Source organism: Hypomesus nipponensis, chromosome 14 (assembly GCF_054491055.1).
Source record: "Hypomesus nipponensis isolate SF chromosome 14, ASM5449105v1, whole genome shotgun sequence".
NCBI classification, from domain to species: Eukaryota; Metazoa; Chordata; class Actinopteri; order Osmeriformes; family Osmeridae; genus Hypomesus; species Hypomesus nipponensis.
The window spans coordinates 12,597,748-12,618,618 of NC_140374.1; the positions used below are offsets into that span (position 1 = coordinate 12,597,748).

The following is a 20,871-nucleotide window of genomic DNA, read 5'->3' on the forward strand; positions in this document are numbered from 1 at the left end:
CACACACACACACACACACACACACACACACACACACACACACACACACACACACACACACACACACACTGGGAACAATGTAGGCCACTGTCTGACCCAGTTGCTGTCTCTGTGTGTTTGTTTGTGTGTATATATGTGTGTGTGTGGGTGGGTGGATGGATGGGTAATTATTCAGTGCTGATGTTGTTCAACAGTGAGAGCCAGATTGGAAAAAGTGAAATTAGCTTCAACAACTTCAGTCTTTTGCCCATCTATAACTGCTCTCTACCGCGCCTGGACTGGAGCTGTGGCACAACACAAAACATCTCATGTAGAGGGTGTAAGATCTGAAGCTGGAAGTGAAAGTTCCAGTGTTAAAAGACTAAAAAGACATTATGGAACTGTTGTGCAAGGGTGTGGCTATCCCTACAGACCACGTACACCCGGTGATTACATATCTTTGATCCACACAGAAGATCCTACATCAATGTTTCACCAAGCATCTGCACACAGTATAATGATGAGCGCATACATCTGCATGTTCTCACAGCGTAATGTGCAGCATATCTCAGGAGGCACCACAGGTGTGTGTGTGTGTCCCTGCCCCCCCCCCCCCCCACCACCACCACCACCACCATCCCTACAGCACCGTTGAGTAACCAGCATGCTCTCTCCCTGTCTCCGGCCCTTCCCTCACCCCCTGCAATCTCTCCAATATTCCCTACTCATCCCCCTCCCCCACCCCTCTTTCCCTGTAATCCCGTGTTGTCCTGTAACAGGATTACATGCCTCATTTAAGTAAACACTCAGAACAGAGCAGTACGAACACACACACACACACACACACACACTCGTCTCTCTCTTCTTCTCTCGGCCTGCCTCTCTCTCCCTCTCTCTCCATCACTCTTAGAATTCAGCATTGCTGAGAGAAATCTTTGGTCTTGAATAAAATTGTGGGAAAAACAGATGTCGTTAAGCCATTGACAAAATGGCTCATCCTGTGAGGGAGGGTGGCACTCACGAACACACACACCCACAAACACTCTTTCACTCTGGCCTGTGTCTCTTCTACAGTGTGTTTCTATAGAAATACAGTCACACAAGCAATAGATTGCACAGAGGCCAGTCCCTTGAGACAGCTCTCTGCTTGGCTTCTCTGAATACTAAACCTCTGGCTGCAAGCACACACACACACACACACACACAGACACACACACACACCCACGCACACACCATCTTGGCTGCTCAGGGCTTCAGGGCTTTAGAGCTTAGGCAGCCAAGGCCCACTGAATTACTCAGGTTACAGTCTTCTGTCTACTGAGTCTGGAGAGAGGGAGGTAGAGCAGGTATCTGTTAATGTGTTATAAAGTACCCAATTATTGTTTTATTACATTACATTAGCAGAGAGCATAACAATTTTGTAAGTGCCTTTCAATTGGTTTATTTACTAGTAATATAATCAGTCATGGCAAATTCAGTAACAAAGTCTTTAGGAGCCAGTCCCCCCGCCCTCTGCTCCGTAACCCCGGTCCCCTGGAGATAGAAGGACAGCGGTCATAGCTGACCCTTCTTTAGGCTTCCTACTTTCCTCATCCTCATGACTCAAACAGGCTTCCTCCATCGCTCCTTCTCCTCTTCCAACGCGCTCTCTCATGTATTCTCCTCTCTGTCTGTGATATGTCCCTCCGGTTGGTCTCCCTCCGCCCTGCCTCGCTCCCCGTTCCTCGGCTTCATTCTGAGTCACACACCGACTTTACTCATTACAGCGTGCGGCTGTGTGCAGAGCGGCTGCAAATGACACATTTTTGGAACGCGCTTGTTTGCATCTGTGCGCGTGCGTGTGCGCGTGTGTGTCTGTGAGATGGCTTATCTGTCTACTGGCCGCCAGGGATCCTCGTGGCTGGGTCTATGAATGAGTATGCATGGCAATGAGAGCATGTGCCCCCACCCCAACCCCCTCCCCCTTCATGCAATATGAATGTCACTTTCACCCTGGGTATGTATGTGTATGCTGTACGTGCACTGCGTGTGCGTGAGTGCATGCGCGCGCGTGCGTTTGTGTGTACGTTGACTCATTCAATGCTTCAGGAGCCACAGATGGCCATATCTATTGTTATGGCCAGTGAGTGACTGACTGGCCTGCTATTGAAAGCCTTCCATCTGTGACTTTACTCAGTGTCGTACCCTCACTCTATAATTATCATTGTTCACAACGGCACACACAGACACAGAGTCACAGCAATATATGCAATCCTACAATCAAAGTGCCGTTTCTCCAGACAGTCTGATAGGAGACTGCAATGAAGATTCCAGGCCTGTAATCTGGGTTGGCAGTGGAACCAAGCCTGAACCTGATCAGTGGTCTCTTGGCCTTGCGGTTCTTTGAAATGGAGAGGAGGCTTTTGGTTCTGCCCCGACTCACACACCTTCCACACAGCACTGCTCAGAGCCTGTCCATACACATCTCTGTCACTGGCCACAGCCTGTCACACACACTTATCTGATTGGTTGACTCTGTGTTTGAACTTTGAGAAAGTAATCTCATTGGCTGACATTGGGTTTGAACTCTCTGACACATTGTTTGATTGGCTGACATTGTGTTTGTTTCCAGTGATGTGTATTTGATTGGTTGACCCTGCACCAAACTCTTCCCAGAGAGCTTTAATGGGGCTGTGAAGATATTGACCGCAAGGAGATTGGGGAACAACATGGTCTAACCACATTATTGTGATTTAATACACGAATCATGCCAGTCAACACCACTTAGGCTAGGATTGGTTTGTGAAGGTGAAGACCATAGAGCTACTTTATTTGGTTAATAATATGACACTGTGATGAAATGTAATGAGTGAGGATAGTTCAGGAAGTAGATTCTTGGAGCACAGTGCTAGCAGTCAGTCATTGATCTTGTCTACCTATACAATCCTTGTCTGTAATGTGAGTTCAAACTTAATGGCTGTTTGTGTTTATCTCTCAGGATCAAGGAATGGGTGGACCAAATGCAGAAAGAGCTGGTTACACTGGCAGACACAGCCAGCGCTGGAAGAAGTCTCACACAGGTACACATTCTGAATTCTGCTAACTCCATCCCCAAGCCTCATGTTGAACAGTTAATGCACACATTTGTATGTTTATGGTTAAATTAAAGGCAGGGTAGGCAATGTTGTTGAGAAGCACTTTTTGTCATATTTGCCACAAGTAACTTCACACCTTGATAGCAATCAATATATCTAAAGGTTTGACAGTAATATGAGATTATTCCGACATCTGTGGGCATCGCAATACTCTAATAAACACGACAAATCATTAAGTGATACCCTGACTATTGATTGGACGGGCTACTTGTCTACCTACCTACCTACCTACCTGTGTGCACTCTGCCCCTCCACTTAATGCCCGTTACTGTAGTTTTGTGGGAGTGGCTTTGAAAGGAGTAGGCGGGATATTTTGGTTTGAATCGTGTCAAAAAGAAGCTCAAATAGCTAGCTTTCGCACAACTTGCCTACCCTGCCTTTAAGCCACCAAAATTAAACCCACGAGGACAAGGCAATGCAAAGTAAAAGCTCTGTAACTTACAAACTACACTACAGATCTCTCCAGTGTGCAATACAATAACCTGTGTCGTTTTATGTCTCTCGCTTACTCTCTTTCTCCCTCATTTTCTTGATCTATCTCCTTGTGTACTGTATCTCTCTCTCTCTCTCTTCCTCTCTCATCCTTTTTCTATTCTTTATCTCTCTCTCTCTCTCCCCCGTATGTCTCTCTTCCCTCATTCTAGATCTTCCTGGACAACCAGAGCCTGTACTCTGTGGAGCCTAACGACGCTGAGGAGCTGGTGGCCAGAGCTGCGAGGAACATAGAGCAGCTCCTGCTCAAGAGGTCTGCTGCTCTGGAGGTAGGCTGTTCCAGAAAGCTGCTGCTCTGGTGCTGCTCTTCCCTGGAGTTAAGCTCCTCTGGAGATTCAATAGGCTGCTATGAAGGTTGGCTGCTCTGGAGATACAGTAGGCTGCTATGAAGGTTGGCTGCTCTGGAGATGCAGTAGGCTGCTCTGGAGATGCAGTAGGCTGCTCTGGAGGTTGGCTGCTCTGGAGATTGTCTGCTCTGGAGATACAGTACGCTGCTCTGGAGGTTGGCTGCTCTGGAGATGCAGTAGGCTGCTCTGGAGGTTGGCTGCTCTGGAGATGCAGTAGGCTGCTCTGGAGGTTAAGGGATGCTTGGCAGGAAACCCACTGTGGGGCTGACTGAGTGGTTCCCTGTGAGGTTCACAGAGGTTGCTAACGCCTTGCTAGTGGCGCGTGGGCGCGGTATTGCTTCCACAAGTTGCTCTCTTGCTGGAGCCACGATAGACGATGAGAGGGGCTGTTAATATGGGGTGAGATGTCAGATTGAACACACAGGGCCTGGGTTGGGAGGGAGAGAAAAAACGAGGATATGGGTGACTCAGATCTCTGTTGTGAACAGTTCATGATAATGAGCAGTTTCCCCTGGGGAGGTTCACTCTCTCTCTCTTTCTGTCTCTGTCTCTGTCTTGCTCTCTCTCTCTCTCTCTCTCTCTCTCTCTCTCTTTCTCTCTCTCTCTCTCTCTCTCTCTCTCACCCACACACACACTTGTGTATTCCTTTGAGCAGAACTGGGTCAGACGAACTCCCTCAACAGAAGCAGGAAGTGTTTTGAGCTGAAAGCCAGGTTCATACAGAGAGCGATGGAGGTACATTTATAAAGCATCGGGTCCTTGTTACGGTCCTGGGGACAATATCAGCTTCTTTACACTCACAGCCCAGCTGACACACACACACACACAGTCATACAGACTCCACTGGATGGAAAATAAACATACTGGTTTCACAGCATCACTTCTAAAAACAGGTGTCCTCTGTCGAAGTCGTTGACTCGACACAATTAAAGTAACTGACTTGAGAAAGAGACAGAGAGAGATCGAATGAGAGACAGAGGGAGAGGAATGGGCTGAGATGATGTCTCACGATGAAGCTCATCACTCACTCTTTTATTTATTAGTCCCTCCATACTGTCCTCCGTGACTTCTTTATTTGACCCACTCATTTCTCTTTTTGAATAACCCCAGGGCACAGCTATCCTATTGCTTGCGATGTATTAGATTTGAAGATGGATGGAGCAGGGGTGGGAAAGAGACAGACTGGCTGGCTGACTAACTATTATGCAGGCAGAAGATGAAACAATAGGTCTGCTTCTAAGTTCCCGTACGTACAGCGTGTGTGCCTCAAATGAATTTGGGTTCATTAAATCCCTTCCAATGACTATACTATGGCAGCTTGTATTCAGCTGTAGTTTGCTGTATTCTTCCACTCACCAAGGTGTGTCTTCTTCAGAGAGAGAGAGAGAGAGAGAGAGAGAGAGAGAGAGAGAGAGAGAGAGAGAGAGAGAGAGAGAGAGAGAGAGAGAGAGAGAGAGAGAGAGAGAGAGAGAGAGAGGCTGAGGTGGGAGACAAATACGATTTTTTCTGCTGGCTGTCTTTGTGGTACACCGTCTTTGATATTGTGTGAAAAAGCATAAGATGAGTCATGATGTGTGTCTTTCTTACTAGAGCATTACTGCCTTACTTACCTGTACCTGTCTGGGCAGATCCTGTGGCAGTGAGGCCAGTATACCTCCAGGTGGAGATGGCAGATATTGTGTATTAGCCTTCACCTTCAGTGTCACACTCTCAGGGATCACATCTAGCTGTAATGCCACTCTTTCTTTCTCTTTCTCTCACTCGCTCTTTCTCTCTCTCTTTCTCTCTCTTTCTCTCTCTCTCTCTCTTTCTCTCTCTCTCTCTCTCTCTCTCTCTCTCTCTCTCTGTCTCTCTCTCTCTGTCTGTCTCTCTCTTTCTCCCTGCCTTCCCCTCCCCCTCTCTCTATCCCTATACCTTCCTTGAGGGATTTACAGTAGTATGTGTGCACATTGCCCCAGGTCATGTACAGTATATGTTGCCAGATGTGCGTGTGTGTGTGTGTGTGTGTGTGTGTATTTGTTTCATCTCTGGTGTGTGTTTGTGTTTCTCATGTATTATAGATAGGGGTCCCTTATACTGCTGGTAGGAGCTGAAGATCTGAAGATCTGTGAGAAATAACTTGCCCTTACTGACACTCACATACACACTTTGTACAACTGATTCTCCAGCAGTAGGTGTCATTGCATGGCAAAGGTTTATTACTCAACTTGTTAAAGGATGGTTAGCTGCCTGCACAGTGGTGTGCCTGTGTGTGTGTGTATGTGTAACAGCTGTGTGTTCGTTTACACTCTGCCTCATTGTCTTCAGGGTTAATATGACTGTAGGTGGATTTCAGAGAAAAGTGCATCCTTTTGAAATCCCTGTGAGGTCATTTATATTTTGTATTGTGTATCATGGCTTTTAATGTAACATATGCGTTGTCGAGGAAGTGATATGGCAGTCAGGAAAAAGGTCCAACTGCTCGGGGAAAGTGGTTGAAGTGCCGTAGGCTGGATCCAATTTCATTGACGTATCACCCCTCTCTCTCTCTCTCTCTCTCTCTCTCTCTCTCTCTCTCTCTCTCTCTCTCTCTCTCTCTCTCTCTCTCTCTCTCTCTCTCTCTCTCTCTCTCTCTCTCTCTCTCTCTCTCTCTCTGTCTCTCTCTCTCTATCTCTCTCTCTCTCTGTCTCTCTCCCTGTGGGTGTCTCTTCCCCCACCTTGCCTCTCACTGTGTGTACTGTAATTAAAACCTTAATTATTGATGCAGATCCTTTAATGCAAATGGCAGACAGATTAGTCCTCTCTCTCTTTCTCTCTCTCTCTCTCTCTCTCTCTCTCTCTCTCTCTCTCTCTCTGTCTCTCTCTCGCACAGACACACACACACATTCACACACACACACACACATGCATAATAATGACCCTTTGCCCTCATTAGATCACCTTCACTGCTCCCTTTGTCAGCACCCATGTCCCATGTGGTTTGTTCACCTATCCTTTATTAATATTTGCAGTGTGTGTGTGTGTGGGTGTGTTTGTGTGTGTGTGTGTGTGTGTGTTTGCGTAGTGTCTCCTTCACCCGGAATGAATGTCTCCTCCTATTGGATCAGTCCAGTACCAGCATCACTATGGTAAAATGGCTTTGGAAAAATGGCCTGCAAAATTGTGTCCAGATTAAACTGAAATGAGGCAATTATAGGAAAAAATAATTAAAACTTGCTGATCATTTTCTGCTCCAGATTAAAATTCAGCTTTTGTAATTACAGTGCACATAGGTGGAGTTATTACAATGACTAAAAAGCAACATTGATTATAGCTAATGGAATTAACAGTAAGCCATACTGACCATATAAATTTCTAATCATAAAGTTATTGACTCTGATGGGAGAATGAATCAACATCTAATTGACTTAGCAACAGAAGAGATTACTTACGTAAGGAGCTGCAACAATACAACAATTTGACCTAGGGCTTTTTCTGGAGCTGTAATTGAATTATGGATGTCACTCCGATTCATCAAGTACAAAAAATAATTTGAATAGCATTTACTGCCACTAAGCTTCAGATGTCTGCAAACATTTTGGGATCTTTAAACACATTTACTTTCCACTAGCATAATTGTTTTGAGCCTTTCAGGGTTAATGCAATCAGACGGCTCTTAGCAGTTCTAGAATCCCAAATTATTTCACCACTTAAAGTCTATGAATGGTCATTTTAAATTAAGTGATATGAAACAAATATCTAACTTCCAGTAGCTGATATAGTCTTCTGCTACCCTATACATGGGTATTATGTTGATGTAATTCATCAAGAGTTACTGAATTACCAGCAGTCATGCGCAAAAAAAAATAATTATGTTTTTTATATGGATGTGTAGCTTGAAAACTATCCAACATATGTTTAGAAGCTTTTGCCAGGGGTCGATTTTTTTGCACTGTTACCTTGATCACATGACTAATAAAGCCTTTTCCACTGTGACTTAAAAGGAAGTATGCAAATCCCTGCAAAACGGGATCATCATCCTGTAGGCTATACTCCGTTGGCATTGATAACGCCGTCTCTTTTATATCCTCAGTATTGGATAGCTCCCTCACATTTTGGGTCCGTCAAATCAAGTCAATCCTTGGGGACGAGGACCCTACTGCATGGGCATAGCGTCACGGTCGTGCAATTGAACCCGTATTCGCGCATGGGTTCATTCAAACGTGTCGTGTCGCCTGTCGCCCCTGCTATCAGCGTGTTGCGCGCGGGCAGGGCAGAATGGGATGTGATGCACGTCGCAGTAATGAGCGGAGGGTATGGCGAGGAGATGAAAGAGGTATTTCAGTCTCTCCGACAGATGTTGGTGCCCGTGTCAGAAGGGTCTGCCTGTGCTCGAGGCTGCTCTGGTTAGCACCTCACCAGACAGCTGCCGTCAGCGCCGGCAGGCTCACTCGGATTCTTCCGGATCGGCGCTGCAGCACAGCCTTGCTGCTCTCCTCGGCACAGCCCTGACCAAGCCAAACTGCGACTCGAAACTTTAGAATGATGCCCTGTGTAACCGTACTGTTCCCTGTTACTGGAATGTGTCTTGTTAACCCCCCCCAAAATGGGAGATTTCTGGCCTCTATTTGGAGGGATTTGGTTTGAATGATTGTACCTGCTGCTGATGGTGGTGACCGTGCCTGTGTCAGGGTTCTTCTCTTTAAGCCCCCATACCTGGGATGACATGCCATTTGTCCACTCAGTAGCACCAGCACACTCTCTTATGGGGCATGGTTTAAATAGACGTCATCAGATGTGATTGGCTCTGTGTGTGTGTGTGTGCGTATGCTTGTGTGTGTGTGTGTGTGTGTGTGTGTGTGAGTGAAAGAGATGGGCTGAGTGTGTATCAGTCGGTTTACTGGTCCCTTTGGAGGGCTTTGGCCTTTGAGAAAGGCCATGTGAAACAGCCAAGATTTTCCCTTGGGGCCATGGGCTATAAATCTCTCTCTCTCCCTCTCCCTTTTCCTCTTTTCTCTTCATGTTTCCCTCCCTCCTTTTGCCTATTCTATTATCTCCCACACATTTAATCTAAACAAAAGAAACACATCTTACATATCACACAAGAAATTGTGGAAACTGACGGCAAGATTTGGACTCAAACTATTATCTTTGCCATCGGTAGACGGCTTTCCCATTGTACCGAGCACTGTTGCACTGGCTGTCGCTAAGGTTACAGCAGGTCACTGCATACTTTGCTGCCTGGAATGTCTCTCTTTCTTTCTCACACCTCCAACCGAGAGAGACGCGGCTGGACACGTTCTTTCATCTTTACCTGTCCTATTCTTCCCTGTATTTCCTCCACAGTAGCAGAACTGAAATCCCTTTCCTGTCGGTCTCCTCCTCCGGTCTGAATGTGTTCATCCCTTCCTCATTCTAATGAGAAGTGTAAACACCGCTTTCAATTGTCTCCGAGTGGGTGTGTTGCTCTCCCGCTGCACACTCTTGTCTTTTTGATTCCATCTGTTTCTTGTCTGTTCTTCGCTTCTCTCTCTCTCTCTCTCTCTCTCTCTCTCTCTCTCTCTCTCTCTCTCTCTCTGTCTCTGTCTCTCTGTCTCTCTGTCTCTCTGTCTCTCTGTCTCTCTGTCTCTCTGTCTCTCTCTCTCTCTCTCTCTCTCTCTCTCTCTCTCTCTCTGTCTCTCTGTCTCTCTCTGTCTCTCTCTGTCTCTCTCTCTCTCTCTCTCTCTCTCTCTCTCTCTCTCTGTCTCTCTCTGTCTCTCTCTTTCTCTCCATCCGTCCCACCGCTGGCTCTCATCACCCCATACCCGGTCAACAATCTCGAGCCGTCCCCTGGTGGCTATGCGAGACGGGCGTGGCCATGCTCCCGGAGGCGGTCGCCACCTCGGCGCGGAGCGCTCTCAGTCGTCCGCCTGCTCGGACGTCTGATTTCAGACCGCGAGACGCACGCGTGCACCCACCGCGTCGATGGTCGTCCTCCTCCGGAGAAGGGGAGAGACCCTCCATGCTTGGGCGGAGCCTGTCTCTGTTGTCTTGGTCTGTCTACTGTGCGGTGTTATGGGAGCTTTGCTCCGTTTGTCCCTGTAGCATGCACCTGCGGAACGATGTCTGGGAGCAGAGGGCCGGTGATGTGCCCCTGGGGGGTCAGGACGGCAGGGAGGGCAGCTGTCCAGGCTGTTTACGGAGGATACCGTCTACCTGACAGCTCCGAGATAACAACCTTGTGAGAGCCAGCGCGGGGCAGCGGATGTGTGCCTCCGCGGCTTCTCAGCGGACTCGCGGTCGTTGGAGGCGAGCGCGTGCGTGAGAATGTGACCCGTGGTTCCGTTGGAGATGATGCCTCCCTCCCCCCACCCCCTGCCACTTCCCTCCCACAGATGACACCGAGTGTCTTCCCTTAACTCCCCCTCGTTTCCCCTTCTCCCCTCGGTGCCCCTCATCGCTCCACCGTTCTCCCATTAGTTGGGATGGGAAGCGGTGATTCCCGGTAGATCCATAGCAGTCAGCCAGTGACAGAGGAGTCTCATTATGAGCTGGCCTCCACACACGGGGGGAGGAGGGGCGGGGGGGGGGGGGGGGATGGGGTTGGTGGGGGTCGGGAGCTGTGAGCCAGGCTAAGGAGTGGTTAGCCCAGGCATGCCACACTAGTATCTCATGAAGGAACTCGCTGATATCTCACAGCCTTTTACCATTTATGAACTGGAGATGCTCTCCCCTCCCCCCCCCCCCACCCCCCCACAGGCAGATCTGGAGGGTGCTTCTGTGGTGGAGACACTCGGTGGAACGTTTCCGAAAGCTTGCGCGTAGCGGTTAGCTGTCACTCCGGGTGCTCGGGTGAATCTAATCACAGTTGGGTGGCGGGGAACGTGTTTAATCTGCATGCAATTTCCCTTTCACCGCAGCCCCATAACCCTGAAGAGACGTTTCTGTGTTTGTGAGCGAGTGAGAGGTAGAGAGAGTAAGGCAGGAAGTCAGGTGGTGAGAGAGAGGTGTAATTAGATATCCCTTCTTCACCCCAAACTCCTCCAGGCGAGAGGAGCCTCGCCGGAACCCGTCATGAATTTTTAACGCCGCTGTCGGTCTGCTCTCTTAACGCTGTGTGTGTGTGTGTGTGCGTGTGTGTGTGTGTAAAAATGGCAGGTTCACAAGCGCTGACCCATTCCTATATGAGATTTCACAATATGAATTATTGTCAGCATAATTGTCCGGCTCGCAGTGAGACGAATGCGTACTGATACTTAATGACTCCGAATCACAACAGAAGCTTGCGGTGTCTTTCAACAGACCACCGTTTTTCAGGCGTGGCTGAACACTGCTCATTGATAAATCCATGTCAAACAAGTGGCCTCATCAGAAAGGCAAAACTGGTTTCCCTGTGCTGTGGCAAGGCTAGCTTGGACAGATGTGTTGCCTGCGCTTGCAATGCTTGGCAGCCAGCTGTGTTATGTGTAAAACAATATGACGGCCTGTAGACACACAGGAAAGAGCGTCAACGCTCGCAATCCTAAGGAGGTGAGTGATAGATGCATTCATGTGGGACCGTGTGTGTGTGTGTGTGCAGGGCTTATCTCGGATGTTAACATCTCGACACGTGACATGTTTCCAGAACAATGCCATTATGGCCCTTTCCCCTTACCCTTATGTGTTTTAGTCGTTAAACTTACAGGGGGGGGGGGGGGGGGGCTAAGCTACTATCTGATACAGTAGCTCTATGTGAAGAAAGATGATTGGCATGTGGAATGATTGTATTTATGTTTTTGTGCTTGGTAATTGGTTGATTCTCTGCGATGTGTGTGTGTGTGTGCTGTCGGGAGTTTGGGGTATTTTTAGCTCCTGACAGCCAGTCCAGGAGGTAGGGAAAGATCTGGAACATAGCCCAGTCTTGAGCAGGCAGGCAGGCCAGGCTAGGAAGCATTGTTGCTGAAATAAGGCGAGGCTGTACCTGCGCGTGCGTACCCACACCAACGTATGCCCTCATACACACACATACACACACACACACACACCACATAAACACGAGCACAATCACACACGTACGCAACATTAATGCACACACCAGAAAAGCGCTTGCACACACCTGACACACACCTGACCTGCTCTTACATATCTAACACCGAGGGACTCGCGTCTAACCTTCGTAGTCTCCTCCAGCAGGCATATCACACCTCCTCCGTGACAGTTGACGGACTGGAGGGGCCTGTAAGCCTTGGCTCTGAAAGAGCAAGAGCCTGACAGCAAAGTCTCCGTCCGTCAGGTGTGTGTGTGTGTGTACGTGTGTGTACGTGTGTGTGTGTGTGTTTAAGGCTGCCCAGAACAGTACTGTCTCAGCCCAGATCACTTTACCATGTCTCAGCCCTGCCTGCTCTTATCTGGCAAGACACAAGTCACACATGTATCTGCAGAATCTCTCTCTCTCTCTCCCTCTCTCTCCTCTCTCTCTCTCTCTCTCTCTCTCTCTCTCTCTCTCTCTCTCTCTCTCTCTCTCTCTCTCTCTCTCTCTCTCTCTCTCTCTCTCTCTCTCTCTCTCTCTCTCTCTCTCGGTCTTGTGTTTCTCTCTCACTCTCTTGACCTCCCTATCCCTGTCTACCTCTCGATCTATTTATTTCTCGATGAGAAATATGGGTGTGTTTTTTGGGGGGTTGGAGTGGACAATAGCAATAGACCTGAGTCTCGACTGTCTTCACGCCATGCATGTGCCTGTGTGTGTCAGAGACGTGCTACTGAAAGGGTCATCCATCCTCTATGCCATTCAAGTGTGATGGACAGGTCTCGAGATAATAATCCCTTCATCTTGACTTTCCACGGTGAGCTGCGGCTCACTCCTGCCTTGTGCCTCTGTCTCTCCTCACCACACACACACACACACGCACGCGCGCACACACACACACAAACACACACACTCCAGTACGGTTTGACCTTTTCGTGAGGATCCCTCCTCTCCGAAACATACGATGTAGCCGTTGCGTTGCTGCTTTCAGAATGACATCTCTGTTCTGGGGTTGGGCCTGTGTTCTGTCTAATGGAACCTATGGTGTGTTATGGGAGAACATAGCCATCATGCTCCTGCAGATGGCAGGCTGGTGGAACGCTAATGGCCTGTGCTGTCCCCCTCTCCTCACAGACTCTGGCCACAGCAGCTGAGAACTTTCAGATGGAGCACCAGTGGAAGGACGAGTATGCGGTAAAGTAACACACACACACACAGGCACCCTCGCCCTGGTGCACAAACATTCACGCGCACTTCCTTTGGTGATTATGAGTTGTCGATGTTGATTACGCATATTGCACGCACACGCGCACACACGCACGCACTCACACACCCGCACACATGTTTTGGATTACACATTTTCGTTATTGCTTATTAGGGTTGTCTGCTCTCTCGTTCCAGGATGGAGATATTGTGTACTTCAATGCTAAAGACAATGTGAGTCTGCTGAGATCTGCTGTATCTCTTCATTTGTATTTGTTTGAATGACACTGGTACAGAGGTCTCTCCAACACATGCATTAGGTACATTTACTGGCACTCTCTATGTGCCATCCCCCACATTTTCTTTGCAAGGTCTTCCCATCTCACACTACCTCTCACACCTCCCCTGTATCCATTCTCTCATTCTCTCTCCATATCTTGTGCTCTCCATTTCTCCATGTCTTCCTTTCACTGTCTACATCTAGCCCCTCCCCCTCTCTCTAATTCTCTCTCTCTGACTGTTTCCCTCTTGCTCCCTCCCTCCCTCCCTCCCTCCCTCCCTCCCTCCCTCCCTCCCTCCCTCCCTCCCTCCCTCCCTCCCTCCCTCCCTCCCTCCCTCCCTCCCTCCCTCTCTCTCTCTCTCTCTCTCTCTCTCTCTCCCTCCCTCCCTCCCTCCCTCCCTCCCTCCCTCCCTCCCTCCCTCCCTCCCTCCCTCCCTCCCTCCCTCCCTCCCTCCCTCCCTCCCTCCCTCCCTCCCTCGCCCTCTCTCTTCCTCTCTCTCTTCCTCTCTCTCTCTCTCTCTCCGTCAGGTGAAGAGGTTCCTCCTGTGTTCTCTCTCTAATTGACAGATGAGATGTATGAGCTGGCTACACTCCTGCTTTATTAGCGAACCTCTGTCTCAGCTCTCTCTCTCTCTCTCTCTCTCTCTCTCTCTCTCGCTCCCCCTCCCCTACCACCTCATCCAGCCCTCTCCCTCACTCCTCCTCTCTCCCTCTCTTTCCCTCTCTCCATTCTATCTCCATCCCATCCCCCCACTCTTCCTTCCGTTTCCCTTCCCCTCTCTCTCTCCCTTGCCCTCTCATCCCCCCTCTCTACATATGTTTCCCTATCATTGATGCCAAATTCCCAGGTGCAGCTGTAAGGATTAACAATCAGTGCGTATCTTCCTGTTTCCCCAGCCTTGTGTGAACAATCCATTAGCGTCACCAGGACCCACAGAGAGAGAGAGAGAGAGAGAGAGAGAGAGAGAGAGAGAGAGAGAGAGAGAGAGCAGGGTTAATGTGAGGGAGGGACTGTGCTAGATCTTTAGTGAGAGCATGAGTTATAACTAGCTCCACTAGGATGGGGGCACAGTCTAAACGTGGTTTCATACACTGACCTGTGATGAACAGACGATGTGGGGGGGGTCTTCGTTACCCTGCTCGGCACTGCTGTCGCCCCCACCCCCATCCCTCCTTACCCTCTCCTCATCTCCTGTCCCAGCTGGATGCCAATGACACAGAGGGCAGGAAGAACCGGATCCGACCGGACTTTACGGAGGACCCGGCCTTTAAACGGCTGACCTCGCACAACCACACGGCCGTTCACATCCCTACTGACATCTACGACGGCTGTGAGTAGCAGGAGTGGGAGCGCCAGCACGCACGCGTTCACAAACACACCCTCACACTCACACACACACAGCGTCACTATGGAAACAACCCTGACACATACACAGAAAAAGCGAGAATAAAGTGCATTTCCATGATTAGGTTTGGTGGTTTGTCCTTGTCGAGAGAGGTTCTCTCGCACTGATGCCGAGACGCACAATTCATCTCCCTGCAATGACAACATCCACTCACGCAAATGAAAAAAAACTACAGTGGTCAATAAGTCAATTGATCAAGGACACTTTGACATAATGGCATATGGCATATGCATGCATTAGTTTAAGAGATTGATTCAGCTCAGTGGTAGAGCATTTGCTCACAAATCAAGACATCCCAGGTTGAAATCTCCCTTGTACGCTGCTTTGGAGAAGCTAAAAACCGGCCAACTGAATACATGTATAGGGGATGGTGAATTTGGGTTTAAAGCGCTGGCTCTGTAAAGTGAAGGTCCCCCTGAGTCCAGCTGACATTAGACCAGACTGCTCGGTCTAATATTGACTATTGAAGGCACAGTTTGCTGAATAAATATGTGTGCTATGCTCTTGGGTGCGAGAGTGTGTATGTGTGTGTTTGTGTGTGTGTGTATCTGTGTGTGTGTGTGTGTGTGTGTGTCTGTGTGTGTGTGTATCTGTGTGTGTGTCTGTGTGTGTGTATCTCTGTGTGTGTGTGTATCTGTGTGTGTGTCGGTGTGTGTGTGTGTGTGTGTCTGTCTGTCTGTGTGTGTGTCTGTGTGTGCATATCTCTGTGTATCTGTCTGTGTGTGTGTCTGTCTGTGTGTCTGTCTGTGTGTGTGTGTGTGTGTGGATGGGAGGATGACAGCAGGGTTTGGGTGCGTCACTGCTCCCGCTGAGGCTGGGCGGGACGGAGTCACTCCTCCAGCGTGCCCCTCGGCCTGCTGGGACACCGTCTGGCCTGAAGGTTAGCGGGCTCACCTCTCCACTGACCCCGGCGAGGCGCGGGGAGGGAGGGACACACTCATAGCAAGTAGTTGGTCAAATGCGAGCCACGTTAGCCTTTGAGATTGAGTGTGTGTGTGTGTGTGGAGGGATACCTCAAATCATTGTCTATTTTCAGTCATCTCTTTAGCTCACAGCTTGGCTAGGTTTATTCTGCTCTCCAATAAGCTTGATTAGTTGCCCACAGAAAGTATGCTAGCCCCAGGGCCTTCTGGTTACAATATCAACCAGGGCAGAAGTCTGCCTTCAGAGAAAAGAGGTGTGTGTGATCAGTATGTGTGTGTGAGAGTATGTGTGTACATCGTGTGTGTGTGTGTGTGTGTTTGTGTACGTCTAAGTATAGCATGTGTATGTGTGTGTGTACAGTGTGTGTGCGTGTACGGATGAATAAAGTGTTTTGGCCGTCTCTTCATGAACGCAATCATTCATTGTATTTTCAATCTGCAGATTGGGAGAGAGAACCAGACCTCCGACAATACATGACAACACAACACCAGGCTTAGGTCTCAATCACGTCTCCCCCAGCTCTGAAGGCCAGAGGACCATCTATTGTTGGTCACAAGGAAGTAAACATAGATAGCAACAGTCAGTAATAGTCTTACAGCAGTCACAGAGAAAGAGATTCCCAGCTCCCAGCAAATGACCACTCTCAAGGCAGAGAGAGATCATAGGTGGAGCTCTCCCCATAGTCATCACAAGGGTCGTTTACCCAATATTTTCTCCTGACCCTGAACACCTATTCAACCTGACACATACACACAATCTACTCTCATCAATAGAAAGCTCACACGGGGGCATACGAACTAGCATGCAATGACTAGTTCATTTGATAAGTGAGAGTTCTGTTGATTAGTGAATAACATAAGTACACAGGAAATCACATTTTCCTCCACAGTGTGTATAAGACAGAGTGACAGGAGATTCCTGGTCTAGGTGAGTGAGGTCCCAGCCCTATAACAGCTGGAGGAATGGCTATCTTTGCTCCAAAGAGAAAATTGGATTTTTCCGGACGAGAGGGAGGAATGTTTATGCAATAAGCCTCCATGGTAAATGTATAAATATATCAAACTTGCTTGTATTTGTGTGTGTGTGTGTGTGTGTGCATCAGGATGACTGTGGAGACTAAATGCTTGAGACATTACAACCAACATGTAACAGTTATACAATGGAAATATGAGCCTGAGCATGAGTGTTTGTGTGTGTGTGTGTATGTGTGTGTGTGTAAGAGTGTGTGTGCATGCGTGAGTGTTTGTGCGGGAGGGGGGATGAATTAGCGTCAAAAACAATGTATGAAACTAAGTATCCGTGTCTCTCTCTCTGATTAGGCAATACTAAAGCCTGGCCCCACATTGTTTCACATACACACGTGTACACGCACTCACACACACGCACACGCACACACACACACACAGGCATATTGCTCTGGCAGCTGAAGCTTCATTAACTCCAAGCTCCGGTCCATATGCAAATGAACACTATTTGTTTTACACATCAATGAGAGCCACGTCACACCCAATATAGGATACCAATCTATCACAGATACACACGCTCACACAACACACACACACACAATAACACAATGAGAGAGAGAGGTACTGGGAGAGAGAGAGAGAGAGAGAGAGAGAGAGAGAGAGAGAGAGAGAGAGAGAGAGAGAGAAAGAGGGAGAGAGAGGGGGGAGAGGGAGAGAGAGAGAGAGAGAGAGAGAGAGAGAGGGAGAGAGAGAGAGAGAGAGAGAGAGAGAGAGAGAGAGAGAGAGAGAGAGGGAGGGAGTGAGAGAGAGAGAGAGAGAGAGAGAGAGAGAGAGAGGTGCTGGGACAGACAAGGGATGGTGGTGAGTGTATGTCTTCATCCATCATAGTGAGTGTGATGTGACGACAGTCTGGTGTCTGGTCTCCGAGCTGTCTAGCTGCTGTGTCATTACATTCATAATGCCTGCTCCCTCGCTCAACGTGCAGCATCCATCACCCATACACTCACATACACACTCACTCACACACTCACACTCACTCACACGCATATACACACACACACTCACACAAACACACTCACGCACACACACACATACACGCACACACTCACACACAAATACACCCACACGCTCACACACACACACACACACACACACTCACACAAACACACTCACGCACACACACATATACACGCACACACTCACACACAAATACACCCACACACTCACACACACACACACACACTCACACACACACACACACACACACACACAAATACACCCACACACTCACACACACACACACACACACTCACACACATATACACACATACACACACAGCTCATAGAGGGAGTTTTGTGATGCGTTTAGGGATAGAGAGGACAGAGGGGTGAAATCGTCCAATGTTTGTCACTATCAGTCATCACTCTACAGAATGGTATTGTTCAATATGTGGCCTTATCGCTCAGAGCCAGGGGAAGAGGGAGGGGCCACTATCGTCCTGCCTTTGACTCCCCGCGGCTGAGGGACGGACGGGCGTGTGTCTGAATCTCAATGAAGGTGTAAATCGGAGGTCTTTGACACAGATGGGCGTGTCTTTGACACTGTTCCGGGCCCTGCTTAGTTCTTCGCCAGCGCGCAGCTCTCTGAGAGGCGGAGATACAGCACACACATGCGTGCACGTGCACACGCGTGCACTCACACACACACAGACACGCACAAGCACATGTGTCAAAGCTCTGGTGTCATATTACTGTCTAAATATTTCAGCGGGGGATGAAAATATGTGGTTTTTCACAATTTTCTTTCTGTTTGTGTGTGTGCGCGTGTGCTTGCATGGGTATGTTTGGTTGTGGTGTGTGTTTACGTGTGTCTGTATGTTGTGTGTGTGTGTGTGTGCTGGCGTGTGTGTCTGCATGTTTGCTTGCGTGTGTCTGAATGCTTGTGTGTATATGTATGTCCGTAGCCACTATTGTGCTAAATGAGCTGAACTGGACTGAGGCTTTGGAGGACGTGTTCCGGAAGAACCGAGAAGACGACCCTACTCTGCTCTGGCAGGTGTTCGGCAGCGCTACCGGTCTCGCCCGCTACTACCCAGGTAACACGCACTCACACACATATACACACCTACAGGCACGCACACAATGATTAGGTTTAGAACAGGGCCTTGAAGCGTGAGTTTGTCTCACACACACAAGCAAACGTTCGCTTACTCACTCACACACACACACACACACTCATACACGCACGCGCACCCTTATTAGGCTTCAATGAGTGCCTTGAAGCATGAGTTTGTCTCTGTTTCCAACATAATAGGGTTTCAGCAAAGGTAACTGCTGTATGTATGACATACTGAGTCTCGCCCTTGCTCAGTGTGGAGCTAACAAGCTCTATGTATTCACAAGCTACTTCGCTTTGCCGTCATTGGTTGTGTGTTGCTTCATATGGAACCTCGTTGTTTAGTATTCATTATGGCGCCAGTGTCCAGCCCCACCTGGTTTGCCTGAGATATTGTCTGTCTCCTTCCACATCTGTCCTGATCTGTATTCCCACTTTCTCGTGGTTTTCTGCCTGAGTTGCTCTGCAGCTTGTGTGCTCACAATCGGTTTACTCTGACCAAATGTATTGTTGTATTGTTTTCAACAAAATACAAATAAACGAGACATTATAAAAATGACCACCCGTGGTGTGTTATGTTCTCGTTGAGAAAATGAAGCTCCAACAAAATTAAGAGGATGGGGTGTGTAGTTTGTGCTCTACGTGGGTTCACCCTCTTTCTCTCCTCCCTCCACCCTCTCTCTCTCCTCCCTTCACTCTCTCTCCTCCCTCCACCCTCTCTCTCTCCTCCCTTCACCTTCACTCTCTCTCCTCCCTCCACCCTCTCTCCTCCCTCCAACCTCTCTCTCTTCTCCCTTCACTCTCTCTCTCTCCTCCCTTTACCCTCTCTCTCCTCCCTCCACCCTCTCTCCTCCCTCCACCCTGTCTCTCTCCTCCCTCCACCCTGTCTCTCTCCTCCCTCCATCCTCTCCCCAGCCTCCCCCTGGATGGACGCCCGTAAGACCCCCAGTAAGATCGACCTGTATGACGTCCGCAGACGGCCCTGGTGAGTTACCTGACCTGGGACTGGTAGTAGACTGGTAGGAGACTGGTAGTAGACTGGTAGTAGGCTGTTAGTAGACTGGTAGTAGACTGGTAGGAGACTGGTAGGAGACTGGTAGTAGACTGTTAGGAGACTGGTAGTAGACCGGTAGGAGACTGGTAGTAGACCGGTAGGAGACTGGTAGGAGACTGGTAGAAGACTGGTAGTAGACTGGAAGGAGACTGGTAGTTGACTGGTAGGAGACTGGTAGTAGACTGGTAGGAATGCTTGGAAACTGGTAGGAGACTGGTAGTAGACCGGTAGGAGACTGGTAGTAGACTGGTAGGAGACTGGTAGTAGACTGGTATTAGACTGGTAGGAGACTGGTATTAGACTGGTAGGAGACTGGTAGTAGACTGGTAGTAGACTGGTAGTAGACTGGTAGTAGACCGGTAGGAGACCGGTAGTAGACTGGTAGGAGACTGGTAGGAGACTGGTATTAGACGGGTAGGAGACTGGTAGTAGACTGGTAGTAGACTGGTAGGAGACTGGTAGTAGACTGGTAGTAGACTGGTAGGAGACTGGTAGTAGACTGGTAGGAGACTGGTAGTAGACCGGTAGGAGACTGGTAGTAGACCGGTAGGAGACTGGTAGGAGACTGGTAGTAGACTGGAAGGAGACTGGTAGTAGACCGGTAGGAGACTGGTAGGAGACTGGTAGGAGACTGGTAGGAGACTGGTAGGAGACTGGTAGGAATGCTTGGAAACTGGTAGGAGACTGGTAGTAGACTGGAAGGAGACTGGTAGTTGACTGGTAGGCGACTGGTAGGAGACTGGTAGGAGACTGGTAGGAATGCTTGGAAACTGGTAGGAGACTGGTAGGAGACTGGTAGGAATGCTTGGAAACTGGTAGGAGACTGGTAGGAGACAGGTGGGAGGGGTTGGAAACTGGTAGTAAACTGGTGAGAGACTGGTAAGAGACTGGTGAGAGACAGGTAATAGACTGGTAACCGGTAGTTGACTGGCAGACTGGGGGTAGATGAGTTTCCCCAGACTGGTTAAATAAGTGCTTCTCTGTTCTACTCTGATGTTCTACTTGTATACTATGTATGTCCTGTGGTGT

The 20,871-nt window shown here is 48.9% G+C and overlaps 1 protein-coding gene across 1 annotated transcript in view; it reads left to right on the top strand.

Annotated features, from left to right (window-relative positions):
- The first annotated feature begins 1,901 nt into the window (after positions 1 to 1,901).
- The window catches only part of LOC146258652 (voltage-dependent calcium channel subunit alpha-2/delta-1), a 46,206-nt gene continuing 27,236 nt past the window's right edge, over positions 1,902 to 20,871 (top strand). Inside the window, exons 1-8 of the mRNA XM_084671826.1 lie at positions 1,902 to 1,975; positions 2,957 to 3,038; positions 3,758 to 3,874; positions 13,029 to 13,085; positions 13,296 to 13,331; positions 14,579 to 14,708; positions 18,637 to 18,768; positions 19,704 to 19,773. Coding sequence (XP_084527952.1) covers positions 1,902 to 1,975; positions 2,957 to 3,038; positions 3,758 to 3,874; positions 13,029 to 13,085; positions 13,296 to 13,331; positions 14,579 to 14,708; positions 18,637 to 18,768; positions 19,704 to 19,773 — 698 coding nt within the window. The remainder of the gene's footprint in view (positions 1,976 to 2,956; positions 3,039 to 3,757; positions 3,875 to 13,028; positions 13,086 to 13,295; positions 13,332 to 14,578; positions 14,709 to 18,636; positions 18,769 to 19,703; positions 19,774 to 20,871) is intronic.